This window comes from Lathamus discolor, chromosome 16 (genome assembly GCF_037157495.1).
Source record: "Lathamus discolor isolate bLatDis1 chromosome 16, bLatDis1.hap1, whole genome shotgun sequence".
Taxonomy (NCBI): Eukaryota; Metazoa; Chordata; class Aves; order Psittaciformes; family Psittacidae; genus Lathamus; species Lathamus discolor.
The window spans coordinates 2,203,638-2,230,880 of record NC_088899.1 but is presented as its reverse complement, the minus strand read 5'-3'; the positions used below and the strand labels follow the sequence as shown (position 1 = coordinate 2,230,880).

Here is a 27,243-nt window from a genome sequence, read left to right as displayed (position 1 = left end):
GATGGTTTATGGCTGGGATACCGACCAAACCCTAACGCCATGCATGAAGATTAAAAGGTGAGACGTTTAAGAAGAGGAAGACTCATTTACTTCATCTTGAGACCCCTGCCCACAGGAGGAAAACTCATTTACTTCATCTTGAAGACCCCTGCCCACAGGAGGAAGACTCATTTACTTCATCTTGACACCCCTGCCCATGAGCAGAGGGGGGCACTGCGCAGGCGCAAAGGACCTTCTAGCTCATTAGAATACGAAGTGGGGATAGATATTAAATATGTATAGGCGTATCGAGTAATCTAATATGTATATGTATATATATCTAATATATATGTATATAATCTAACATGTATATGTATATATCGAGTAATCTAATGCATATGTATACCTTAAGAGAATAAACGTAAAGGAAAACCGACCCTGGGTGTGCACACTTTGGAGGAGCGATCGCCATGCACCTCAGCGCTGAATAAAGCATACCTACGAGTTATGGAGTCAATCCGCGTTATCACCAGCACCCCACAGAGCAGCGAGCGCCCGGTGTCCTCTCAGCAGGCACCCACCACCATTGCTGTCCCTTCGGGTCCCCTCAGGGGAGTGTGAAGGAGCCGACGCCATGTCCCCTTGTGTCCGCTCACTGGGCCATGACAGTCCCAAACATGTCCCATCAGAATGGTTTGGGGGGGAAAGGGACCTTAAAAGCTCCTCCAGCTCCAACCCCTTCCAGGGGTTGGAGCTGGAGGAGCTTTTAAGGTCCCTTTCCCCCCCAAACCAGGCTGGGCTTCCATGACATCAACATCCCCTCACACCCCGCCGCCATCTCCCCTCACTGCCCCTTGAGGGACCCGGCGCCATTTTCCCCCCCTCTCCTCAGTGCGGCCCCGCGGCCGCCATTAGCGACGGGGCGGACCCGCTGCCGGGGGCGGGCAGCGTTGTTCCCATTCCCATTCCCGTTCCCGTTCCCGTTTTACCTCAGTTCCTGTCGGAGCGCGGCGCCTGTGACGAGCGCTGCCCGGCTCCGCTCCCTCCTCCCCGCTGGGAGGCCCCGGCGCGGCCATGGCGCGTTGAGCGGTGACCACGGCCCCTACCCCGCAGCCGGGCCGGGGGCCGGGCCGGGCCAGGCCAACCGGCAGCACGGAGCCGGCCGGCGGGGTACGGCGGCGGCGGGGAGGCGAAAGGGCCCGGCGCGGAGGGCGGCATTCGGCCTCCGCCGGTAGGGCGAAGCGGCGGCCGGGCGGCAGCGCCATGGAGCCGGCTGAGGTAAAGGACCGCATCCTGGAGAACATCTCCCTCTCCGTCAAGAAGGTGAGCGGAGGGGCCATGGAGGCACCTTCCCCTGGCTCCGAGTGGGGGCCGTGGGGCTGAGACACCCCCCCCCCCTTCTCTATGGCTGTGGGGCTGGGGACACCCCATGGCCTCCCCTCTGTTGGCGCTGTGCGCTGGGGGACCCCCCCCCTCTGATGGCGTTGTGGGGTTGGGGACTCCTCTGCCCCGGGGGATCCCTGCGTTCTGCCTCTGCCGGAGATGTGGGGCTGGGGACACCCGGAGATGTGGGGCTGAACGGGAGTGCCTTGGGACCCACCCGCAGACCCCAGAGGCAGGGGCCTGGGGACACCCCAAGGCACCGGGGGGTGCTTTGGGACGGGAGCGTGGGGTCAAGGACACCGCTGCCAGAGGCTGGGGAAACTTTCAGGGATGGAGGCGTCCTCAGTGCCATGGGGCACCCCAAAGTGTGGGGTCACCCCCGGTGCGCCCTGCCAAAGGGACACCGCCAGGGTCACCCCTGGGAGCCTCTGTCTCTGCTGGTTGGGATATCCTGGGGCTCCCCCTTGTCAGTGGGTTTCTTTCTCCTGTGGCCAGGGCTGTGGGGATGCCGCTGGGACCCCTTTGCCTGTTCAGTGAGGGGGGATCTGGACGAGTCCAGCCTGAAACCCCCCTCCAAGGGGTGCTCCCTCCAGCCAGGGATGTGCCTTGGAGGGGCAGGACCTGGAATCTTTTCCCTATGGACACAGGGGACGTTCGGGTCATACCCGTGGGTTGGGCTGTGCCCTGAGAACAAGGGCTCTGACGATGCGTGCTGTCGTACCCCATCATACCCTGTCCTGCTGCTTGCCCCTCATTCCTCCTTGCCCCTCGGCACCTGCTGCTGGGGAGAGCGTTTCCTAAAGCCCATCCCTTTGGTGGGAAGTGCCTGCGTGCACAGAGGGGGCCAGGACCTGGAGTCTCTTTGGGTGGTTGCAGGAGTGAGTGGTAGGGGCACGCCGAAAGGTCTGGGTTGGAGCACGTGTCCTGCCTGGTCCAGGTGTGAGCTCTGGCATTCCTGGAGAAGGGATTGAAGCTCTGTTGGAGGAGGTGAAGGGGGGGGGGTCTTGTTTGTTTTCATCCCGAGTTTTTGGAGCAGGGAAGTTTCTGTGGACTCGCTGACATTTGTGCGCTTGTTGGGTTTCCGCTGCCGTATGGAATAGGAGCTTTCCTGTGGTCTGCGTCCTGACACGGGTTTCGTCCATGAAAAGTTGTCTTTATGAAGACATTCACCAGTGGATTCCCAGCACTGTTATGAAAGGGATGGCCTGACATCGCCTCTGGGATGCAGGATGGATATGCAGTGTGCAAACCTCTCCCAGCCACCTTCTTTTCTTCCATGGGTGACTCTGCCCTCTGGTCTCTCACCTTTCTGTCCTCTGGAAACTCAGGATACTCTGTCATCTACCTGGAAATCAGTGGATGTTCAGCCTGCTCCAAGCTCTGTTGCAGTGCTCTGCAGAGCTACTGCCTCAGTTTCCCCATCTGTATAAAAACATACTACTAGCATATAGGATTCGTTGTACATCACTTCCTTACATTCAGAAAATCCTTGGAGGATCCCTGTTGGAAACGCTATAAAACCAGTGTGTTGTTTATTTTAATGGTTACTGTACTTGAACAGGACTCTACAACTACAGCTCTGCCAGCACTCCTCTGCCTCAGTCCCTGCATCTCCTGCCTTGGTCCAGTGGTGAAGAGGGATCTGGGGGTTTTCCAGTCCTGCCTCTTTGGCTTGCTTCTTCAGAGCAAGGAAGCTCAGGGAAATGCAGGAACTTCTGTGAAGCTTCATGCTGGTGGACTTCATTACACCATCCCAGTGGAACTCAAGCACGTGGTGAAATTCCAGTGCTGGCACATCCCTGGTTTTACCCCCTGGATGCAGTTCTTCCTCAGGGGCATTGCCCCTCTTCAGCTCTGGAGCCACTGATTTTTCGCAGCACTTGCCTCTGGGTTCAGCCCTCAAAACCCTGGTGTTTCTCTATTCACCCCATGTCATTGGGAACAGTAAGGCAGTAGGTGAGGGGAGCAGATACACACACGTGCTGGGAAATCCTGTTCTTGTTCATCCTCCTCTGCCTACCTCTGGGTCCCTCTTGAGTAACTCCTTGTGGCTGGGATTGCACCATGGGGCATGGAGGAGGTTTCAGAGTATCTCTGCTCTCATTTCAGAAGCTTTCTCGCTGTGTAGGTTGCTCACTCCTTACTTTCACCACTGTTACAGGTTGGAGTGGTGCAGCGGAGGGTTTGGATGTGTTTGTGGTGGTGGTCACACCCCTCCACACCACTTTTTGGCTGGATGATAATAGGGTTTTCTGTCCTCAGTTTCAGACTCAGAGGAGTTTGTGGACTCTCAGCCTGTGGTCTACAAGTTAGATGCTGCTTTAGAAGCCAGCCAGGACGAAACCCCACCTCGAGACTGGTTAAACTGGGACAACCCCCCACTGAAGGCAGAGGTTCCTGGTTATGGTGTCAGGCTTTGAGCAGCAGCCACAGAAAAAATGCCTCATTTGAGTGAGTGGCCCAGGGAAAGCCATCCAGACACTTGTCAGCTTCCCTCTGCCTCAGACAGGGAAGGCAATGAGCAGCAGGGTCTGTGCCACAGAGCCCTGTGGCTGTGACTTTACCTGGGTGCAGCTTCAGCTTCCACAGGTCGCTTCTGAATTCAGGAGTGGGCTCAGAGCACAAGCGCTGGGTGAGTTCTGTATGAATCAACCGCAGCAAAAGTGCTTCCATTCCAAGTGAACCCCTCGAGCCTCAGTAACCAGGTCTGTTTCTCTCTTATTTTCCTAGAAATAGCTGAGGGATGGAACCCCTAGAAAAGGTGGGGTCACAAACCTGCTTGGAGAGGGAAGTTGCAAACCAGAGGGGGTCTCTGTGGTACCCAAGATCTGGACCATTCCTGTACTGCACCTGTACCTCAGAGATTAGTGGTAATGGTGCTGTTGACTGTAGAGGTGTGAGAGCAGAGGTCTGAGATCAGGGCTCTGCAAAGAGAGAGGCAAAACATCCAATCTGGACAAAATTTGCCCCTCCAGCTGGACACGTGTCAGAGGCTTCTGCTTTTGGTTTCAGGAGAGGTCAGGAAACATTAGCACTGATGAGGGGGGTCCCCGCATCAATTCCAACATGCATCCAAGGACATTGTGAGCATGGTGTTGATTTCCCATCCAGACCTTGTCCTCTCTGACAGATTTAAGTTAATTCAGAGGGTTTTGCTTTCTGCACACATGGACAGTGGTGCTGGGGGTTCATTCCTTTTGCCTTGTGACTGCTTCTTTTCCCCTTTCCTGTGTGCTCCGTCACGCTGCTTTCTGCCCCAGGCTGTGCTCCACCACAAGTTACTGAGCAAATTGGTGCCTAACCCTTAAGGTTTTTAAAGGATTAGGGCTTTATTGAGGCAGAAGGCTGGAGATGGACACGTTATGACTCAATGTGGATTCACCCCTTTCTGTGCATCCTCTCCCTTGTTCACTCGAGTGCTTGTTTTCTTCTAGGAGATGCTACTGTGCGTGGCAGCAGTAGGGTGAGAGCTGCCTCCTGGTGCCTCCCAGCTGAACTCTTACCTTGATAAGCATGTGAGAAATGCCAACAGCTTCGTACCCATCCCTGGCCAACCATCTCCTGATGGCTAGAACCTACCACAAGTGTCCTGGCCCATGCTAAAGATGGTAGTGTAAATGTTTTGTATTCTAGAGAAGTTTACTGCTGTCCTGCCTGTGATTAGGTGGGGAAAATGCGACTTCCTCAAACAACACTTACTGTTGGCAACTCAGGAGCTCAATATAAGACCAGAAGAGATCAGAATCCAGGATTTCTGGGCTCTCCTCTGTTTTTCAGGCTTTCCTACTGGCTTTGAAGGACACACATTCCCATGAACCCCAGAGCAGCTGATCCCTGGTGCATGCCAATCAGGTGGAGCCATGGTTTTTGCTGATGTTGCAGGAGTTCTTGCCAAAAGCCCTGGCTCTGCTGCGGTTGTGCATGACTTTGGGAAGGTTTCCACTTCCCTCTCAGTGAATTAATGCTGTGCCTTCTCTGCCTGTCTCCGGCCCAGATTTGTACCATTGAAATGCCTTTGCAGTCTGCCCTGCTTCCTGAGCAGCACCCATGCAACATCTCTGCTTCTCCTCCGTGGTGAGGGAGGATGGATTTGGGGATGGTTTAGTGCCCCCATGTCCTGGAGAGGAGCAGGTAGCGCTGGAATGGAGCATCCCTCCTCAAATCTCATAGGGAATGTGCTCACCTCTGGCTGGGTGGATTTATCCGGCCCAGCTGCCATGACACAGAGGTGGCAATTCTGGAGATGTGAGAATAGCCAAGCAGTGACTTGTCTCCTGCTTCCCGCTGAGGGGCACCTCGCTGGCTCTGGAACTGCAGGGGGTTTATCTCTGCCAGGGTGTTACCTCTCACTCGTGTTTGCTCCAGGCCACATCCGTTGTTGCTGGGGGGAGCACATAGCAGGGATTAACTTCAGAAGTCCTGCCATGCCCCTTCACCACACGTACCAGGTTTGCCAGCTGCCAGAAGCCTGTGTCTGAAGCCAGCAGCAACCTCACACAGCTCAGAAGTCAGCCATGAAGATACAAGGATCTCTCGGGTGCTTTAAGAAGCCTGTGAACGCTTGCAGCTCCTACACTGTGTGTTTTGGTAGTCCTCTAAGAGCTTTGCCACTATCTGATGAGGGAATGAAGCCGTTTGCTGTGGTTCTGCCGAGAGCACAGCTGTGTATTCCCTGAGTTGCTTGAGGATTTCAAAGTTTCTGTCTTTGGAAATTCCTGTTGCCTCATCCTGGGACAGGTCTGGTGATGATACGAGGTTCATCACCCACGCTTGCGAGGGGATTAGATTCTGCAGGTACCTGAAGTGATGCTTGTCTCATACCCAGGGGAGGCATTTCTCAAAATGAGCTCTGTTTCTGTTGGTGGACAAGGCTATGATAGCCTTCTGGGGAGAAAACCTCCCACTTGTTTTACCACTGACACAAAGCCTTTCACTGGAGAGCAGTTGGTTTAGGAAGCTGAATTTTGGCAGAGGGTTTGTACAAGGAGCTGAAGCAATGCCTCTGAGCCTCTCTGCCTCTGATTGCACAACTGCTGAGTGATTTCAGCTTTCCCTACTGCTGACAACCTGGTCCAAGAGGAGTAACTGAAATAACTGCAGAGGACTTGGGTGATGGGGAGAGATTTATAGCAGCAAATGCCCAGGCTGTGAGTAAACAGCAGCTCTCTGGAGAGCAGCACCTTTACGAGGACTTGCAGGGCACAAGCAAGAGGAACAGGATGCTCCCTGTGACTTGGAAGCAGGTGTCTCCCCTGGAAAAGATCCTGTCCGTTGCTGAGCCCTGCACGGGTCCAGCCTGCTGTAGGGTTTGCTGCTCAGAAGTAATGAAGGAAAGCCCTGGAAAAGCCTTGGGGCTGTGGGAGCTGACGAGTGTACGTGTCCCATGAGGTGACAGCCTTCCTGGTGCTGGATTGCAAATGCTTCAGAGCTCTGTGTCACCAGCCACAGAGCATCTTTGCTGTGGGTTTCAGCTTCACCTCTTTCAGGCTCCTGCCTGTGCACATTATGAGCACACTCTGTTTCTCTCCAGGCTGCTCCAGCATCACTTGTGGTGCCTTCAACATGCTGACACTCTGAGTGTGATGATGTATTTCATTGGGAAAGCCATAAGATCCAGGTGAGGTGTCCTGAGTCCGGGATGGACACTGGGCACGGAGACCCGCGCTGGTTTGAAAGCTTGTTGTAAGAAATGTTGAGTCAGATCATGTATGCATGCTGCTAGAGCTGAAGCTTTAGGGTTTGTGTTGTGCAAGTGTGCAAGAGAGAATAACATCCCTGCCTCAAAATTCAGCCTGCTTTTAGGGAGGACCAGAAGGCTTCCAGGCAGAGTAGTTAAGCCTCCTCTTTATGCACTTGCCATTGTATGGTTGTACTCCCCTGAGCAGGTATGGGAATGCTTTTTCTCATACCTTTATGTGTCTGTCCTGTCCCTTCCCATTGCCACTTCCCTTGGGGTTGAGCTGCCATCGCTTGCCTGGGACAAGGTCAGTCACCCACCACCTTTTTTGGTACTTCCTGGAGCTCCAGGCTTGCTCCTGAGGGTGCAGCCCCAGACTGGGGGCCCAGAGCTGGTTCTTAATCAGCATGTTTTTAATCACTTTGTTAGCTTTGCAGGCTGCCTTCACAGGAAACCATATGGGCTTGCTCTTGCAGAGAGTTCTCTGTGTGCAGTGTGGTAGGTAACAGGCCACCATCCTTGCCCCATTGGTGAAAGAATCAGGTCCTGGGAGCAGGCTTTGGGGTTTGGGTCTTGTTTGCATCTCCAGCTGCCTGCCTGGATGGCTCCTGAAATAGTGCCCTCAAAGAAAACCCCTACCTGGTAGCTTGGAGAAGGCGTCTTTCAGCTGTGGGGAAGATGGTGAGAGAACAAGAACTGAAGCAGAAGAAAGGCTTCTGTTGGGTTTTGGCTGCTCACTTGGTGCTCTGTGGTTGCTGCTTTTGTTTTGCATTCCTGCAGCTGAGGAAACCCCCTCAGCAGCCCATGTGCTGTGGGTTTCAGAGCACCCCTCGCCTTCCCCATGCAGCAAGCACAGTGCTTGGGGATGTGAAGGAATGCAAGGGGTGGGGGGGTTACTTTTCTTTTGCCACGTCTGTCCTGTCAGGGACAAGCAGAACAAGGGAGATGAAGTTGGTGTCAGAAAACTGCTGGTGAAACATCTGCAGGCCGGATTTATGGAGTGGAGATGGAGGTTCGGTTGGGCTGTGGCCAGCCATGATCAGGGTAAGGAGGCTCTGTGTTTCAATGAGGTTTTAGAAACTCTGGAATGATTTCAAAGGAGCACCATGAGAATGATTGGATTTGGGGAACGGACTTCACAGCGTGTTTGTTGGCATCCCTTGCAGCATAGGAGCTCTGTGAATGGGCCCGGAGAGCTTCACACTCTGAGAACTGGTGCAATTAGGAGGTTCTAAAATTGTGCAAGGAATGATCCTTTCTGGTGCGTGCCAGCACGGGGTGTGGTGGTCATTGCACAAAGTCAAGTGAGCTCGTGATGATAAACAGCAATTAAAGGCACCTTCTCCTCAATGGGAGCGAGGTGGGATGGAAGGAGCGCACGCCCCGTGCTCCCCCCCTGCAGACCAGCTCTGTTCCCTTTGGACAAACACCCTCTGCTCTGCTTCCCTCTCAGGAGTGTTTAATTCACCTGCCTCAAGTGTTTGGGCTTTCATAACCAGGTCACCCAAGTGGGTTTGTCCCACGGTGCAGGGACCCAGCCAGCTGCAGCGTGCTCTGGGTGTCAGATGCCTCCTGCACACCAGCAGTGCTTATTTTGGCCGCAGGAATGTCTATAAATAGCCCCGGGACAGGGCTCAAGGCATTCACCAATGCCCCACATGAGTCTGTGTCTGAGCCAGCCTTCAACCCTTCCCTCTGTGTTTGGAACGCAGAGGAGAGGAGGGGAAAAGCATCTCTCAGGACAAACCAGCGGTGACCAGTGTCACGTTTGGTTCATGTTTTTAGCCTGTTTCCTTGCCTCCATCCTGATTCTCCCTGGTTCTAGCCTGGCTCACTGCCCAGGCATGGCAGGGAGCTGCTTTGTGGATGCTTCATAAGGTTTGGTCACCACCTCCCAAACAGGTCCATCTGCTGTAACTGGGGAGAGGTTGGTTTCAAATTGTTCATTTGTGGTTTATAGTGATTTAGGGAATTAAATGCTGCATGGAAATGCCTTTTTGTCAGGGCAGTGCCACATGGCTCCTGCCTGTGCTGCACAGTCAGCATCCACAAGATGCTCGTGGTCATAGTCCCCACAAATTTCCAGCTAGGTGCATCTGGGAGCAGGCCAGCTCCAAGCCTGTTCTGGGAAGTGGTGCAACTGGATTTTGTTCCCCAGCTGGGACAGCTGTTTCACTTCACCTTTCCTCTTCATCCTTCTTCCCAAGCCAAAAATGCCTCCCCATCAACTTTGGCAATTCTCAGCCTCTCCCCACCCTCGCTGTAGGGATGACTCAACCCAGGAGACCCTGAGGCTTCTTCTGTCTTGTTTCCTCCTTGGACACATGGTGGCTTGGCAGGGATTTGTCTGGCTAAACTCATTCTTGGGCTGTTGCAAGCTGTGCATATACTTTGCTGGGCTGTAAGCTGTTGGATGATGGGATGCTGGAAACAGCACTGTCTCTTGACACAGCACCGTATAGGAATGTGGCAGCACAACTTAGTGCCTATGGATAGGACGAGCCCTTGGTGCACATCCCTGTGACTGACAACTCCTAAAATGCCATGACTTGGGGTGCCCAGATCCAGATCTGAAACTGCTGAGTGCAGTTCCTCCTTGCAGGGTCCCATGTGCACAGGGCTGGTGTGACCCCATGACTGAGCAAAGCACAGTCACACCAGCTCTTCCTCTGCCTCCTGACGTTGCAGAGGGACAGACTTGAGTCTTTCGGGGTAGGTTTGCTCTGTACATCACTATGGGGCTGGGTTTTCCAACAGCCTCCCCAGGAAGAGGGTGCAGTGCAGGGGTGGCTGGTTTGTGTGGAGCAGGAGGCTGCGCAGCTGGAAGTGACAGCAAGCCTTAATATAACACAGAACGAGCCCTTCAAACCCTAGATCCCTTCGTGGGGGAAGATTTGGCTTTTTAAGGGAAGAGAAATCTGGTTTTTAGGAATTCCTGGTTACATCTCAGTGTTTGGAGATGTTGAGATGAGACAACTACTGGTTTGCATCCTCTGATGAGGGGAGCAGCTCTGTCTCTGTAGCAATGGAGAGGGTTGGGAGCTGTGAACTGGCCAGCGGAAGGACTGTAACAAAGATGTAAGTTATTTTGGGGGAAGGAAGGAAAGGAAAAAGAGGAAATGTTTCTATTTGCTCATCTCTTTTGCTGCTTGGGCTCAGAATGTCTCTGTCACGGGGAATTCCTCCAGTTGGTGGCACAGACAGGCTCCAAGTTCCTCCAGGATGCCCTTGCCAAGCTGTGTGCTGAGGGTCTGCTTGGGTTTAGTGTAAGCTAGTGGAGGGCCTGGTTTGGTTTTGTTTTCTTCTTGCTGTCCTCAAACGAGCACAGAGCCTGCAGAAACACCCAGGACAGGAATCGTTCTCCAAGGGTACCCAAGCTCTCTGCAGAGTCTACAGCCTGGTTGAGACAAGCCAGGTATTGCTGCATTCAAATCCTGCCTATATGGCAGGGGCTTTGCTTCCTGCCTCAGTTTCCCCAAAAGTGGGATATGTTAGCTCCAGGGAGAGCATCCCCCGGAGTTTAATCTATCCATCACTTGAGGGGTACATCTCTTGAGTCATGACTTTGTTTCTTCCTCTGCTGTCCTTGCTACAGTTTAAAACACAGGCTGCAGGTAGCTCCTGAAATGGATCTTGGATTTTAGGGCATTCTTCTCCCTAGCTGTGTCTGGGCTGCCTGTTAATAGTGTAAATCCTCTGGGACAGTTTCCTCCCAGGAAGGGGTAAGAGCTGCTGAGCTGCAGTGCTTCGGGTCTCACCTGGGTGTTGAGAGAATATCTGTGCATCACCAGAGCACCCAGTGGCTCTGCAACTAAACCACTGCTGCCTGTTTCCTTCCACAGGGGATTTACCTTCTGGATTAGTTGGGATGGGACAGGTTCATGTGTGCTGTGCAATGGGATGTGGGAATTTGGCCATGATTCTTCAGGCTCAGCAGTTCTTTCCCACGTAAGGGCAGGGACCAGCTCCATGCAGGAACACGTCTGGCTCTCCCATCTTACCTAAGAGCTCTAGAGGGATTCACCCTTCAAGCAGGGAGGGTGTTGGAGTTAGATCTGTTCCTGTTTTCAAGAGTGTTGTTGGGAACAGTTTTCCAGGGGCCATGGGGTGTTCTGTGTCCCCTGGATAACTTTTACATGGGGACTGGATGGTGTTTCTAAAGCAGCTTCTCTGCCTCTAGTAATAATTGAAGAGGATAAAGCAGTTTTTTGGGGGCAAATCAGACTCAACCAGTGCAAGTTTGTTTTTTCAATCTACCATGAAACTGGAGAGGTTTGGCAAAGAAGTATCAGGTCACTAAAACACTGTACTTGTGGCTGATGTGTTGTGTTTCAGCTTGTCGCCAGCCAGACAAATAAAGGTAGTGTATAGAGCTGAGATTACATCCCTCGTGAGTAATCTCCCCGCCTGAACGCCAAGTATGTGTGAGACGGGGACCTAAATAGATCTGTAAGCTGCAGGGGCAGGAGGAGGCCGGTGGGTCAGCTGGGAAAGGGATATAGGATTTGGGGGTAAAGGGATTTCCAGGATTTCTAGCGGCTTTTGCAGCAGCACATGGCTCTGTCTGTATCCAGTACCCCCTGCACCCTCTGAGTCCCCGTGCTGTGTGGCCAGGCAATTCCTACCAGCCTGTGTTTGAAAGTCTGGGGCAGTTCTCAGCTGCCTGGCATCAATACCCAGCATCGTGGTGCTCCCTTGGGCCACCTGCAGCAAGAAAACCTCTGTCTCTTCTCAGGATGCTGAGATTTCACACAGATTTAGCTGCTGGACTTGGAGCATCTTTTTTACCTGGAAGCAACGTCTCTCCACAGCCAGGTTTTCCCCATGGCAAGGCCCTGAGACTGAGGAGGGGGCTTGTCCATAGCAGAGCCAAAAACAGAGCTCAGAGCTCTGAGTTATTTCTGTTCTGAACTGCTTTGTGATGGCTGCACCACTGCAGAAGGATCACCGAAACCCCACTGCAGCATCGGCTGTAAAGGAGCAGGTTGTGCAGCACAGCAGGTTTTGAGCCTGCTCAGCACACAGGGAAGTTGGCTGGGCAGCCACAGCCACGCTACTGGCCTGTCTCTGAAATGTGCATGAGTCTTTATGGGCGAGGTTCTCCCTGTGAATTACTGCCTTTAGGGTACTCTTAAACCCAGTTGCTACATCCTGTAAGTAACCTGCATCAAGGTTTAGCGAACTGAGGGATTAAAGAAAGCTAGTTAATGCTGCCTGTGAGTGCGTTGGCATCTCCATCTGCTTCCTCAGTGGGCTGTAGAAGGGTGTTTCAGCCGTCTCATCTCTTCCTTTTGCAGCTGCAGAGCTACTTTGCTGCCTGTGAAGATGAGACACCGGCCATCAGGAACCATGACAAGGTCCTGCAGCGTCTCTGTGAACATCTGGACCATGCTCTGCTCTATGGGTAAGTGTGGAGCTGCTGGGGCGCTTTTCACCCAGTGTATAGCCTCAGTTTGGGGAAGCCATCTAGGCAGTCACTGGGACAGAGGTAACAAAGCCCTTCCTTAACCTTCCTCTGGGTTTCTTTCTTCTTCCAGCCTGCAAGATCTTTCTTCAGGCTACTGGGTGCTGGTCGTTCACTTCACCCGCCGAGAAGCCATCAAACAGATAGAGGTGCTTCAGCACGTGGCCACCAACCTGGGGCGCAGTAAGTGCTCACAGACACTGCCCTGGCTCTGAGGGCAAATAGGTCTGGGGACGTCTGACAGGAGGCCCAGGCAGGTTGTGCTGATGTGGTCGAGGGCTGGGGCTGCAGCAGAGTGAGGGAGGCAGCAGGCAGCTCAGGGCCAAGGAGGTGGGAGTCCTGCCTTAACCGTATGCACCGTGCCTCAGGATCAGGTGCCTGATGCTGCTTCTCCCCTGCTGCAAGTTGTCTGTAGTGGATGTTTGGGACCATCGAGGCTGCTTTTGACACAGGACGGTGCCCAGAGACCTCCTCTCTGCCTGATTATCCCAACACCCTTCGTCTCCCAAGCCCATACTGGTGAGAGCGGAGCTGAGCACAGACTCCCCCATCACCTCTCTGCACCAGAATGTGTGTAATGTCTCAGACTGCTCCTGTGCTGATTTAGAGTGATTCTTCCTCCATCTCTCCTGTCTCCTGATCCCTGGAGATGCCCACAGGGCTCCCATCTTGCTAGAGACACACAGTTGTGTGTGGGCTTCTCAACCAGCTACCACACAGGCTCTTATTTCTATTCCCACTCCAAATCACAAATCTGCCCTTCACTTCCCACTGGCATTTTTCCCTGGATTTCCCCAGTGGTCAGTTGCTTCCCTGGAATGATACGAATGTGAATGGATGATCTGACATATTTTAACTGATTCCTGGTTATTTCTGGGCTTGCTTCACTTCTCAGGTATTTCTCCACAAATGAATCTCTCTGCTGCTTTGTTTTCAGGCCGGGCATGGCTGTACTTAGCCCTCAATGAGAATTCCTTGGAGAGCTATTTGAGGCTGTTCCAGGAGAACCTAAGCCTGCTGCACAAGTACTATGTCAAGTGAGTATCCCAGCTCCTTGTCTGGGCATTGGTGGGCATCCCTTCTCAGAAGCCAGCCCTAATTTGTCAGTGGGGAGCAAGCAGTTGATCAGGGTCTGATTTTTCCTTTGTGGGTTTTGCATGATGAATTTAAAGGTCCCAGTTGCAAGCACTCTGTCCTGTAAGAGAGCCTACAAGCATCTCAAATCGTGACTGCTTTTACTCCCCGTCCCAGATGTACTGTTTATATTCTTCCATGTTTTCCAAGGAGCTGCTGAGCTCTTGGGACCCAGCTCTGGCGGACACCTGGAAATCTGCCCTGTAGCCTGGCTGGGGACTGCACACAGTGGATGTGTGACTGCTCCGAGCTGCACACATCTGCCCTTAAGCATTGGCACTGCTCTTAGGAAGCAGACAGGAGGGTCACAGCTCCGGGGCAGTTTATAGGGCAGCTCAGAGACACACCACCAAGGAAACAGAAGGGCGCTTGTAGCTGTTTCTTCTCTTTCTCACATCTCTGTAAAGCTCTTTTGTTCAATCCATGCTGCAGGAACGCCCTGGTTTGCAGTCACGATCATCTGACCTTGTTCTTAACACTGGTGTCCGGGCTGGAGTTCATCCGCTTTGACTTGGATCTGGTGAGTGTTTTACCTGTTTGTCTTGGCTCTGGGAGCAGGTATGGGAAGGCCTGGGTGTGACAGGTCCCACTGCTTGCTCCAGGTTGTACCTTCTTGTTGGCCTTCAGCTGAGAACGTGAAGGTGCCATTTTTAGACTTAGGTTTTAGGCTGGGGTATTTGGGGATCCAACAGTGGGATTTATCCCTATTGCTCTGCACAGTTCGGGAGAGGAGCAAGGCAGCGTGGTGGTGGTAGAGGAGCTGAGCTCTGCAAGTGTGGCACAAAATGCCAGGTGAACACAAAGCCACTGGCAAACCCTCAGTGTCGCAGTGGAGCCACTGAGTTTTCCCTCAAAGGCAGAAATGGGCACTCAGAGGATGTTCAAGGACAGTCCCATCATTCCAACAGCTAATAACTGTGTGGTGACTCAGAGCCTGACTCACCCCATGCTCTCTTCTCTGCAGGATGCTCCTTACCTGGATCTAGCCCCATACATGCCAGATTACTACAAGCCTCAGTACCTGCTAGACTTTGAGGACCGTCTGCCCAGCTCCGTGCATGGCTCAGACAGCCTGTCCCTCAACTCCTTCAACTCGGTCACCTCCACCAACCTGGAATGGGATGACAGTGCCATTGCTCCATCCAGTGAAGGTCAGTGGTTGTTTGGAGATGGGATGTGTTCCCACATCCCCTTCGCTGAGCTGTCAGAGTGGATGAGGCAGCAAATGATGGGCTAGAAAAGACCAAAGCAAGAGACCCAGAAGTTAGACTGTGAGCGTCTCCTGCCTTGCCTTGGGAGGTGCTGGGACTTAGACTGTGGACAGCCCCTTTGCCTCAGACTGGGAGAGGAGGACGTTCCCTGCTAGTCACCTCAGGCCACCTCTCCATCCTGCGGCTGTTTTAGCAAGAACCGGAGAAATTTGCCCATGGAGTGAAAGCCAAGCCCCTGTCTGAATGTGCCTTCCAGTTCAGAGCAGGCACACAGGGCTGCAGAGGGCCCTTTTTAACTGCTTGGTTTGCAGTCCAGAGACCCACATAGGATGGAGGTGGTGGGGAATAGTTTCCAGGGACTTTTGTCCATGTCTGCAGTCTGAGGAAAAGGCAGCCAGTGGGCTCAGAGGTGCTGGTTTTTCCTCTATGCATCTTAGCTTGAGCAGCGTGATAAGTTGCCCTACTCATCCCTATCAGAGGGGGCTGGATGTTGTTCCTGGTGCAAGGAAGAGACGTACTTTGTGCCTGTGCCCTTAACCTGCTTCAGGCTGGAGCAGGGAACACTTGCCCTGCATGAAGCATGTTCACGTGAAGGAGCAGCTCCAAAATACATTACCCCTGTTCCCTTTTTGATGTCAGTCTGCACAAAGCGAGATCAGGGGATTCTGGAAGCAATAGATGGGGTGATGAGTGCTGTGAACTGGGTGCAGTGAATTCAGGACTGAGTCCATGTACGAATGGGTTCCCTCTCAGACAAGGGTCCCCCAGTTGCCTTTAATGTGTAAGATAGAAACTGCAGACATTAAAGATGCTGGGAAAGAACAGCCTGGGATGGGTGTTAGCATCCTTTAGCAAAGAACTCTGAAGCACAGCCCTGGTTTGGGCTCACCCATGATATCTGCACTTGTGCTGTAAGTGTGGAAGGCTTTGCTTCCCAGGACTTCCCATGGCAAACCTCCTGCATCCCAGGTGGAGACAGCATGAGAAGCCTTGCAATGAAAGTCTCAGGAAGAAGCCTCTCTGTCCCCAGGGGTTTGACATAAGCAGCAGTTTTAGTTTTTGCAGCATGCCCTGGGCTTGTGTTCCTGTTCTTCCCTCAGCACATGTCTTGGTGCCAGCAAGTCTCCTGCCTGTTCCTATTGACTGGGCAAGGGGTGTCACCTGGGATAGGCCATGCTCTCTAGCCCCGGTGGTGGATGGAAGCTTAATGCTCATGAGAAGAGGGGTTTGGAGCAGAGATCCAAGAGATTTTGGAGCTAGATTTTGGATTTGGCATCATCACAAGCTATCCCATGTGCGCGGGCAGCGGTTGTGATCTGTGTCTCAGTTTCCCTGTGCACAGAAGGGTTCAGTGGTGATGCAGAAATGCCATCCCCTGTGGAAGGACCAGGACAGTGGAGGTGCCTGAGCCCAGGCAGTGCCATGTTCCTCCTGCTTTCAGGAGCTGAACTTCAGTAACTGTTTCACTGCTCATCATTTCAACAGGAGCATTTCCCTACCTGCGAGGGTAAGTGGAGTTGGGGATTTTAGGATCAGTGGACAAGTTTTTCCCTTTAATCCCACTTTGCAAACATTAATGAGTCAAACATCACAGTATCTATGGGAGGTGGGTGTGAAGAGGGGAAACTGAGGCACAGATTGACTAAATTGCTTCCCAGAAGGGATCCCAGCCATGACATGACCATGTTTCTGTTTTAGCTTTCCTTCATCCCTCGCTGGTAGCTCCATAACACAGACATCCCACAGGAACAACCAGTGGTGCAGCTGGTTTCCATTTGCATCCACATTCCCTAACTATTTTCTCAGGAGTTTCAGATACCAGTGGAGAACTGTTTTGTTCCTCTCCTTTCCCATCTCCCTCCCCAGATCCCCCTCACACTCTCCCCTGTCCCTTCTCCCTCCCCACTACTCGCATTTCTAATCCTGAGTTTTATCCCTCGTTTTTGTAGATTATGATTTTGGAGATGTCTTTCCAGCAATGCAGACCATGCCCAGCAGAGACTGGGAAGGTGGGACATACTCATCTGTTACAACCTTTTGGTTTTCTCTCTGCATTGCTGCCACCTGAAGCTTGCTGCATGCTTCCCAGTTCAGTTCTTTAACAAGCAACCACCGCATCTTGATGGAATTCAGTAGAGGCAGAAAGGAGCAGAAAAGATCCCCCAGGGTGGGAAGTTGTGTGTCTCATCTGTGGGGCCACGTGCAAAGCTTTCCCCAGCTCCTGGTGCATGCAGGCACGCTCATCTGGTGTGTATCCTGGAGCAGAGGGATGTTTTCCTGCCTCTGATGATGCCTCTGTGTCTTCTAGACCAGGTTACAAAAGAAGAGCTTCAAAATCACTGCCCAAAATGAGCATGACATCCCAGCTGACCTTCCTGTAGATCTCTGGGATAAAGCACGCAGGGTGCTGATGGAAAAGCTGATCCAGTCGTTGATTTCCTGAAAGCCCTGGAAAGCAGCTGAATTAATTCTGCTTTCTTTAACTGGGGGCCTTTTGCAGGGATTGGTTTGGGAGGTTTTGTTTCCCTTGCACCCTGCTGTGCTGTGTCAAAACAGCTTTTGAAGCCACAACATCCAGCACATGGCTCTGCTTGGTTTGGGTCTCTATGCTTTTTATTTTACCACTTTTAAACCCAATTTGTCAGCTATGTCTGGCCTTTATGCACAAGAGCATGTGCCCATTTTGGAGGAGCTTGTTCTCCTTCCTCCACATGCACTCCCTGTGCATAACCTTTACATATCACACGAGTAGGAGATTTCTCTGCTTTACCCCTGGAGGAAGTACACCCATGCTCTGTCCTTTGCAGCTCAAAGTTGGATGGAGCCTTGGGTCCAAATTGCCTTGGCTGGTACCACCTCATTATTTTGGGGAAAGTCTGCCTGAATTCCATGTGGATTGCTCTTGGGCTCTAACACGCTCCTTCTCATCTTCTTTCCTGCCACATGGAGATGGTTTAATGTGTCCCTGAAGCCTGAGCATCCATGTAGAGGTTACAAACCACGTTCCCAAACCCAACACCCAGCAAACAGCTTAACTGTGAGTGTTGGTTGCAGGCTGGGAGAAGCCAGTGGATGCCAGGGGCAAATCCCTCTGGCTTTTGTGTGAGCTTCCCTGTGCAGGTCCTGGTTGCAAGGTGGTGCCAGTGTGAGCCACCACAGCTCTGGAATGGGTGAGCCGAGCAAACCTTGGCTGTAGCAAAGCTTCCATTATAACCCCTGCCAGGTTAGTGTCCTGATGCATTCCGTGTTCTTTGTACACAGAGCTAGAAGAATTAGGTTAAGAAGGTTAAGAAAATAGGGGCAGATCCCTGTTTTCAATACATTTTGGGGTAAAATTCTGTATTTTGGTCAAAGATTGTTTTGTCTCAACAGAACCAGCAAGTGACGTTCATTGTGGTGATGCAGGCTTGAAGCCTGGGGCTGAAATAGCTTTTAAATGGTTTATTTCCCCTTTACCATGGGATTTACATCCCCTGATGGAGTTTCAACCCCCCCATGTTCAGGGCAGGCATTTCAGCAGGAGCAAAGCAGTGTTTTGAAATCAGCCATCACACAACTGCCTTTATCAGATGTTTAGAACAGGTTTCATTTTCCTACTCAAACCCTGCACCCCGAACCAGTCTGCAGGGCTGTGGTTTCCTTTAGACAGGGTCTCCCTACCTAGCAAGAGGTTTCTACCTGGCTTTGGATACGAAGGGTGCTGGGGAAGAGAAGGACATGGATAACCTTTCCTTAACCATGACTTTGTGGATGGATAACTCCGAGCATGACTCCTGTAGCCCTTCTCCACTGCTCCTCTTCCCCCTGAAGACTAACACGGGTGAAGCTGGTTGTGCTATGACCTGTTTGTGCAGCCTGCTGTCCTCAGACCCTGGTGAATGCTATGTCCTGCCCTCCAGCACACTTCCAGCTTGTGTATGTCTCATGCAAGCAGGCAGCTCCGTGAGGATCACTGCTCTATGGGGCGGCTCCATTCCTGCCCCTCTACTGAGTGGGCATCTTCCTAAGACCCCATTGCAGAGGAGAAGCAGCAGTGTGGGGCAGCAGCTTCGTTGGCTCGCTGGCATCTTACTAAGGAGCACCATGGCCCCAAGACCCCTCCAGTTCCTTCCCAAGGATGCTACTTCTTAATCCAGCTGCTGGCTCCTGGGGACCAAGCTGTTATTTCCAGCTAAATGTCTAAATCCCAGCTTAATGTCTGTGTTGTCTAAACTGCAGTGGGTGCAAAGCACTGAGTGATGCTGGTGGCACGCTGGCCTCTGTCCCTCCTCACAAGCAGCCTGCTGCCTGCAGCAATCTCTGAACTAAGCGGGTGCGACGATGCTCTGCGGGTACCTGGGGTGGTGTCACTGCCAGCAGTGTGGTGACCATATAATGCCCCAAGCCCCCAGCACACTGCTTTGCTTGATTTGACTTGATCTGGTGCCTGAGCTGACGTTAATCCAGCTCTTCCCTTCCTGTCTTTGCAGATGGAGACCTCACAGACACGCTGAGCTGCCCGCGCTCCACTGCCTCGGAGGCGAACGGCAGCAAAGGCTCCGTGAAGAGCCCAACGCAGCGCCACAACCCCTTCAATGAGGAGAAATTGGACGTGACGTCCTCCACCGAGACCACACCGGTGCACACGGCTTCCCGGGAGAAGGCAGAAGCCACCCCTGAAGGGACGGACCAGTCTGAGAGCTGCACGGAGCTGGAGGTCATCAGGTAGGGACAGAGCTGCCCGGCCTGGAAACGTGGCTCTGAGTGTCATCTGTCACCACAAGTTGATGATGTGCCACCCCTTGTAACCCAATGGAGACAGCATCTGTGGGGTAGCCTTTATACAATCAAGAGAAGGTGGTTTTATACCTCTAGACACCAACCGATGCCCTGTAGGTGTCAACAGAGCTGGTCCCTGGGGTCTGTGGAGCTACAGGCTGGCTCAGCATAAACACCTTTGCCTGACATTAGCAGAGAGCTCAGAGGAAGCCGGGAGCTTTTAGCTGTGGTTTTCTCCAGCTGGTGGCAGGTTTGCAGCAACTCCAGGTCTCGGATCTTCTCTCCCGTCCTTCCTCTTATTTGTCCATGAGCTGTGGCTAAACCTGTCGAGGGAGATGCCTCCTGCATCCTGTGTTTGACTCTTCCAGAGGAGATCCCCAGGGGACCCTTGGAGCCTTTAACCCAGACAGATCTCAAGGCTCTGTCTGCTCACAGCAGGGGCACCCCAGAACCGGCCCAGCAGGCCTGTGCTTTGTTCTCACACCCTGTTCTTCCTGAGAGGAGCTGGGTTATGGCGCAGACACACCGGGAGGGGAGCACTGCACTCACTCCCCAACGAGAGTGGCCTGACAGCAGTTTTGGTGGTCATGGGAGGCCTGAACACTTCCACAGCTAGAATCCCGGAGTGCCGTTCCCTCCAGCCTGCATCTCCCTCTTCTGGCAGGCAGGGACACGGCATGCCCATGTCCTCTTGAAACCTCCCTTCTCAGCAACTTGCTCTCAGACATGGATTTCTCCCACCTCACTTTAGCTCCACGTCCATTTGTGATCCCCTTCACAGTCAAAGGAAGCCCAAGGTGCTGCATCTGGCAGCTGGAGCCTCTGTTCTTTTTGGATGGGTAGGAAACGGTGTCCATAGCCTGCTTTTCTTGTGGCTGGCATGGACACAGGGCGCTGTGTGGCTACGATGTTCTCTGCAATAGGGAAAGTTGCAAAGGAAGGTTGCTGGGAAAGACCTTTAGACTGGGTATTAGGAACAATTCCTTTCCCAAAGGGTGCTCAGGCATTGGAACAGGCTGCCCAGGGCAGGGCTGCAGGCACTGTCCCTGCAAGTGTTCACACACCATGGAGAGCAGGCCTCAGAGCCATGGGTTAGTGGTGGGGGAACAGTTGGACTTGATGTTCTTAAAGGTCTTTTCCAACCTGGTTGATCCTATGGTTCTATGGAAGGGATCCCTCTCTACACCGCAAAAGCCTAAGCAGGTGCAGACGAGGAACATCTCTCATTGTCTCTCACCACGCAGGTTGGCCAAGAAGAAGAAAACAGGCAAGAAGAAGAAAGCAAAGCACGAGGAGCCCGTGAACACCCCAGCGCCCGAGGCCAGCGGCGACAGCGGCATCAACGGGCTGAGCGACAGAGAGGACCCTCAGAGAGGCGACGGCCCCGGCGCTGACCCCAGCCCCGGCGGGCAGGAGGAGGGTGCTGAGCGCTCTGCCCTCAGCCAGCTGGCGCTGCGCATCCCCGAGATGAAGGACACGTCCATGGAGAGCGTGGGGCAGCCGCTGAGCAAGGTGATGGACAGGCTCAACGGGCAGCTGGACCCCGGCGGTGCCTGGAGCGTGCCCCTCGAGCCGCCCGGGCAGTCCTTTCGGACTGGCACGCCAGGGGAGACCCCGGATGGATCGTCCTCTGGCGACTTTAGTGAGGGGATTTCAGCCCCCATGGACTTCTACCGCTTTACCATCGAGAGTCCAAACGCTGCTGCACCAGGTGGTGGCCACCATGACACTCCAGGGCCTGGCCAACCGCCACATGTTTCTGGTAGCCCTGAGGCTCCTGAAGAAGAAAGCAGAGAAGGAGAAGCAGTTGGGGCAGTAGAAGAGTCTGGAGGGGCGAGTGATGAACCCCAAACTGGCCAGACAGGCACCACCGAGCCCCAGGCTCTCTGTGAGCCCAAGAAGGAGCAGCCCAGCCCTTCCCCAAGCAGCGCTGAGGACTCTGGCGTGGAGGAAGGACAGGGCAGCCCCTCGGAGCTCACCCATCCCTCCGAGTTCAGGTGAGGCCCTTTGTTTGGGCAGCAAAGCCCATCCTTTTCCAGGATGAAGAGGAGGCACAAGGGGTCAGGAGGGAAAGGTCCTGGGGTGGGGCAAAAGGTTCCCAAATCAAGGACAAGTTCAGTAAGGAAGGGGATTGTCCTTCCTGGACTCATCCAGCCCCATAACTACGTCCATCCTCTCCTGTCTCTCTTCTCAGAGTGGATAACAACCATCTCCTCCTGCTGATGATCCATGTCTTTCGGGAGAATGAGGAACAGTTGTTCAGGGTAAGGTTGACCACCAGTGATCTCCTCCAAGGGACCAGCTCTGTACCTGCATCCACTGAGAGCTCTTTCCCCTCCACACAGATGATCCGGATGAGCACTGGGCACATGGAGGGGAACCTGCAGCTGATCTACGTCCTGCTGACGGACTGCTACGTGTACCTGATCCGGAAAGGTATATCCCACCCTGACAGCCTCTGCTCGGCTGCAGGGAGGGAGGCTTGCCCATAAATGAGGGTACCATAGCTCGGTACCTTCACTGCCAGCTCCTGCCAGTTCCCCCGGAGCAGTGGCTCAGTAGGGAGTTCAGGTTGACTTGTCCCCTGAGCAGGCCAGGGACACGTGGCCCACAGCTCCGTGCTGCCTGGGGGACAGCTTGGTTTGCGGGTCCATCGCTGCTGCTGAGCTGCAGCCCAGATCCAGGCAGCGCTGGGCTCCTCTGCCCCAGTTCATGTGGCTCTTTGTGTCTGTGCCAGGGGCTGCAGAGAAGCCGTACATGGTGGAGGAGGCTGTTTCCTACAATGAGCTGGACTACATCTCGGTGAGTGCAGCCCCCGGGGAGAGGAGCAGGAGGGGGGTTGGTGGGGCCAGTCCTCACCCCTCCGGCCGCAGGGGTGTCGGGAGCGTCACAGTGGGGTGGTTTTGAGGGGTGCTCTGTCCATGGGGAGTGTTTTGACCAATGAATCTTTGAGACTGGGAGAGTTGGAAGTGATCCTCCCAGATGAAGGCTGAGAACACTGGGGCTGTTCAGCCTGGAGAGGAGAAGCTGTGTGGAGACCTCAGAGCAGCTTCCAGTGTCTGAAGGGGGCTGCAAGGATGCTGGAGAGGGGCTCTTCATCAGGGACTGCAGTGATGGGACAAGGGGTGATGGGTTCAGACTGAAACAGGGGAAGTTCAGGTTGGAGGTAAGGCAGAAGCTCTTCCCTGTGAGGGTGCTGAGGCGCTGGCACAGGGTGCCCAGAGAAGCTGTGGCTGCCCCATCCCTGGCAGTGCTCAAGGCCAGGTTGGACACAGGGGCTTGGAGCAAGCGGCTCCAGTGGAAGGGGTCCCTGCCTGTGGCAGGGGTTGGAGCTGGAGGAGCTTTAAGATCCCTTCAACCCAAACCATTCTGTGGTTCTAAACCCCACCTCTGCGGGTGCCCAGCTTGCTCATATCTTCACACTGGCGGCAGAGCAACTGCTGCCCTTCTCCCGTGGGGCCAGAAGCCAGGTTCAGCCCTGCTTTGTTGCTGCTCATCTCCCTCCTGGCTTCCTGAACCCATCCTATGTGGCACAGGTTGGGCTGGATCAGCAGACGGTGACTCTGGTGTGCACCAACCGGAGGAAGCAGTTCCTGCTTGACACCGCGGATGTGGCTCTCACCGAGTAAGCAGGGGCCGGGCGGTGAACTGTGGTGCTTGCCCCTGGGTGGCTTGGGGCATGCCGGAGACTGGTGACAGCCCCTCAACAACAAAGTGCTGCCATCAGTGGGGGTTTGGTTTGATGCCACCGGCTAAACCCTGCAGGCAACTGGGAATGCCTTGAGCATGGATAAGCCCAAAGTGTCTTCCCTGGATGTACACAGCAGTCAGCCTGTGCCTCAGGCCGACAGCCTCGGGGCTCCGGGCCATGCAGACTGCGTGTTCTTTGTGTCCCTTTGGATGAGTAGGGACGAGGTCTTGAGTTTCAAGGCACGTCCCCAGGTCTGTCTGCATGTTGTCAGCTCAGGGAGGTGATCTCTTCAGGGCCTGAATCTGTGTTGGGATGAGTGTCCATCTCCCACTTTCACCCATCTCCTTCCTGGAGTTCGGACTTCGCGCCCTTGGTCCGCAGGTTGATTTTGGGATCCTTTGGTCTGGAAAACCAGAGGCTCACATTAAAGGGAAGTGCCTGTGGCATCAAAGTGTGTGAGGGAGATGAATCCTCTCTGCCCCGGCCTCATCAGAGATCTCTCTCTCCCTCTCAGATTCTTCCTGCTCTCCTTGAAGTCAGCCATGATCAAAGGGTGCCGGGAGCCGCCGTACCCCAGTATCCTCACAGATGCCACCATGGAGAAACTGGCACTTGCAAAGTTTGTGGCCCAGGAGTCCAAGTGCGAGGTGAGTTTGGACCTTGCAGGCGTCACTGCACAGGAGATCCCCACGGGAGATTCCCTGCCATTGACTTCTCCTGATTCCTGCAGGCCTGCAACGTGGTGGTGCGTTTCTATGGCCTTGTCCACTGGGAAGACCCCATGGACGAGGCGCTGGGACCTGCCAGCAACAGCTACGCCTCCACTGAAAACACGGTCACCAAGGACGGCATCCTACACTACAAGGCAGGGACCTCGTACCTGGGCAAGGAGCAGTGGAAGACCTGCTTCGTGGTGCTCAGGTTGGTGCCAGGGCTGTGGGTCAGGACTGGGGTCAGCCAGGGCTCACTGGAGAAGGTGCTGGGAGCAGTTTGCTGCCCAGGAGCTGTTTGGGTGATGGCAAGGACCCATCTTGTCAGCTGGGAGGATGAAACCACCAGCTGTGGCTGCCCAGCAGCAGGAATGCAACCCCGTGGGGCTGCAGGGGTGGAGGGCAGGGCAGGAGTGGCCGTGGGACCAGAGGCAGAGCGTGTTTGTGCAGTTGCCAGAGCCGAGCTGACTCCAGTTCCCATCTCTTTCATCTTCCCAACTGGCAGCAATGGGATCTTGTACCAGTACCCGGACCGCACGGACGTCACCCCTCTGCTCTCCATCAACATGGGGTAAGCAGCTGGCAGGATGTGGCACCCAGACCCAGTGGGGATCAGGAGCTCCTTGGGGTGTTCAGGGAGGTGTTTCGGGGCACATCACAATCCAGACCATGCTGCAGCACTCCCTGCTTGCTCCTGGCTGCGTGCAGATGCCTGTTTGCTCAGGCTCCGGTACAAGCAGTTGGAGATGGGCTCATTTCCTCCTGGGTTTTGCACACCCGTTGATGGGGAATTGGCCTCTGAAGGTCTGATGGAGCCTCCACTGCTCTCAGCTCCAGCTCTACACAAGGTGCAGAGACCAAGGCCATCCTCGGAGCAACCTCAGGGGCTGTCTCCTGTGGGGAGCAGGCGCCGCGCAGCGCCGGGAGGGCAGGCGGAGGCTGCTTTGAGGCCGCCCCGGCGCTGATCTCCATCCTCCCCCTCTCTCCCAGCGGTGAGCAGTGCGGGGGATGCCGGCGCTCCAACACCACCGACCGGCCCCACTCCTTCCAGGTGATCCTGACGGACCGGCCCTCCCTGGAGCTGAGCGCCGACAACGAGGAGGACATGGCCGACTGGATGCAGTACTTCTGCCAGGCTGTCTCCAAAGGGGTGAGCTGGGGATAGGCCCCAGGTGTGGGTGCATCAACACCCTCCATCGCCCGGAGCCGCTCTGGGACACAGCTCTGTCAGTGTGGAGCTGCCCAGGGATGTCTGGCAGGGACGGAGGAGGCAGTTTTCTCCCTACTCAGCGGGGTTTTCCCCAGGAAACACCCTATGGAGACACATCTCCTTCATGCCAGATCCAAACCCCCCTTTTCCCACTCCATGCAGGTGATCCCCCAGGGTGTTGCCCCCACGCCGTGCGTCCCGTGCTGCCTCGTGCTGACGGATGAGAAGGCTTTCACGTGCCATGAGGACTGCCAGACAAGCTTCTTCCGCTCGCTGGGCACCATGGAGCTCACCGACATCACCGCTGTCTCCACGGAGGCGGGCAAGGAGTACTGCATCCTGGTGAGCGTGGTGCTTTGGGAATGGCTGTCCCAGGGCCGGGCAAAGGACACAGTGGTAACACGCGGCCTTTCTCTCGGTGTGTAGGAGTTCGCTCAGGACAGCAAGCAGTTCCTGCCCCCCTGGGTCCTCTATTTTAGTTGCACTACAGAACTGGAGAGGTTTCTCTCGGCGCTGAACGCTGCTTGGAGGAACATCTACCAGGTGAGTGGGTGAGGCTGCGGCACACTCTTCCTCTGGTGAGGAAGGGCCGACAGGACCCTCCGAGGAAGGTGGGGTGGAATTTTCCGTGTGGGGTGAACCCCGCTTCTCCACAAAGGGCAGGAGAGCCAGAGAGCGTCCGTATAACCACGGGATGTGGGATTTGGAACCCAAATCCTGTGGCCAGATGGGCTATGAGCATCCAGAGCCAGTGAGGGGAAGAACCTGGTTCAGCCCCGTCCTCCTCTGTCACCCGTATTTAAGACACAGTGACTTTGCCATCTGGCTTTGGGGTGGTTTGACACCAAGGGGCTGGGGTCCGTTCCCCTCCTGACTGCCCCACACGTGTGTTTCAGGTTGACCTCCTGCACAAAGCCATTCTGGATGCTGCCATCAAGAAGAAATGCGAGGACGCTCAGAGCCTCATCGACAGCGCATGGCAGCGCAGCGACAGCCTCTGCCGCGGGCGAGCGGAGCGGGACCCCTGGTGCTAACCCTGCCCGGGGGCAGGACGGATGCCGGGGGCCCATTTTGGGAGAGCAGGGTCTGTACCCGGCTGCCCCGTAGCCGAGCGGCTCCCCAAACCCTCCTGCCATCACTCGCTCCCCACCAGGATCGTGCCTGCAGGCCTGGACCCTGCACCCCGTCCCCACCACGCTGGGGACATCCGGCACATTTTGGGGAGCAACCGGACACTTCTCCATGCAGGAGGCAAGGCTGAGCCCGGCCGCTTTCCCTGTCCAGCCGTGCAGCCTCCACCTTCCTCATCCAGTGGCCACGGGGCAAAATCATTTGCCTTTCATGGAATAATATCCCCCAAATAGTGTGGGAGAGGGGTGGGCTGGGGATGAGCGTCCCCCCGTCGCAGCAGGGAGCAGAGGACTTGTTCATTTTAGAACAGGGATGGGCATGGAGGCGGAGAGGGGAACGCACATGGCTGCCGTGCATGTTTTCTCCTGGCTAATGCAATCACCGAGTGCAGCACCGCTTCACCTCCTGGGTCACCCCGCGCTGGGCTTCCGGACATCACTGAACCTCTCCCCAGCCTGTCCATGAGGTTTGAGGCTAAAGGAAGAAGGACCAGGGCCAAAAATCAGCCTTAACTCCTCCCAGCATGGTTTTAGACGATCTCAGAAGCCGGTTTGAGGTTTGGATGCTGGCCCCGTGTGCTGGGGGAGAGAAGAGAGTGAGTCCCGTGTTCATCAGGTGTTCTAAGGGACGTTGTCACGAGGCTGTCACCAACCACGTCCCCATCTCAGCTCGCGGCACCCAAGGCCAGTGAGGGCCCGTTGCTGCTTGCCCTCTACAGCGAGCCCTTGGGGCACAACCCCAGCTTTTAAATGATAATAATAATGATCCAGAGACCTTCTGTAATATATGTTCATGGGGCCTTTTTTGGGAGGAAACGTACGTGACTGAATGTGTATGTACATACATCTGCTTCCTTCCCCCCTCCCCAAATAAATACTCATTGGTAAGCCAGACC

At 54.5% G+C, this 27,243-nt stretch overlaps 1 protein-coding gene across 5 annotated transcripts; it reads left to right on the top strand.

The window, feature by feature from the left end:
* Positions 1 to 916: 916 nt before the first annotated feature.
* Positions 917 to 27,241, top strand: PLEKHM2 (pleckstrin homology and RUN domain containing M2). Of its 5 annotated transcripts, XM_065696849.1 has the most exons (21): positions 926 to 1,302; positions 12,337 to 12,443; positions 12,577 to 12,686; positions 12,909 to 13,022; positions 13,441 to 13,540; positions 14,070 to 14,157; positions 14,602 to 14,788; positions 16,798 to 16,857; positions 19,318 to 19,552; positions 20,851 to 21,603; positions 21,801 to 21,870; positions 21,952 to 22,042; positions 22,344 to 22,408; positions 23,143 to 23,231; positions 23,812 to 23,944; positions 24,028 to 24,218; positions 24,513 to 24,578; positions 24,998 to 25,157; positions 25,380 to 25,559; positions 25,644 to 25,760; positions 26,114 to 27,241. In XM_065696849.1, the coding sequence occupies exons 1-21, from the start codon at positions 1,243 to 1,245 to the stop codon at positions 26,249 to 26,251; spliced, it is 3,114 nt and encodes a 1,037-aa protein (XP_065552921.1). In that variant the 5' UTR covers positions 926 to 1,242; the 3' UTR covers positions 26,252 to 27,241. The 5 variants fall into 5 exon arrangements, with proteins under 5 accessions (XP_065552925.1, XP_065552921.1, XP_065552922.1 ...); XM_065696850.1 differs by lacking the exon at positions 16,798 to 16,857; XM_065696851.1 differs by lacking the exon at positions 12,909 to 13,022 and having other exon boundaries at positions 928 to 1,302.
* Positions 27,242 to 27,243: the final 2 nt, after the last annotated feature.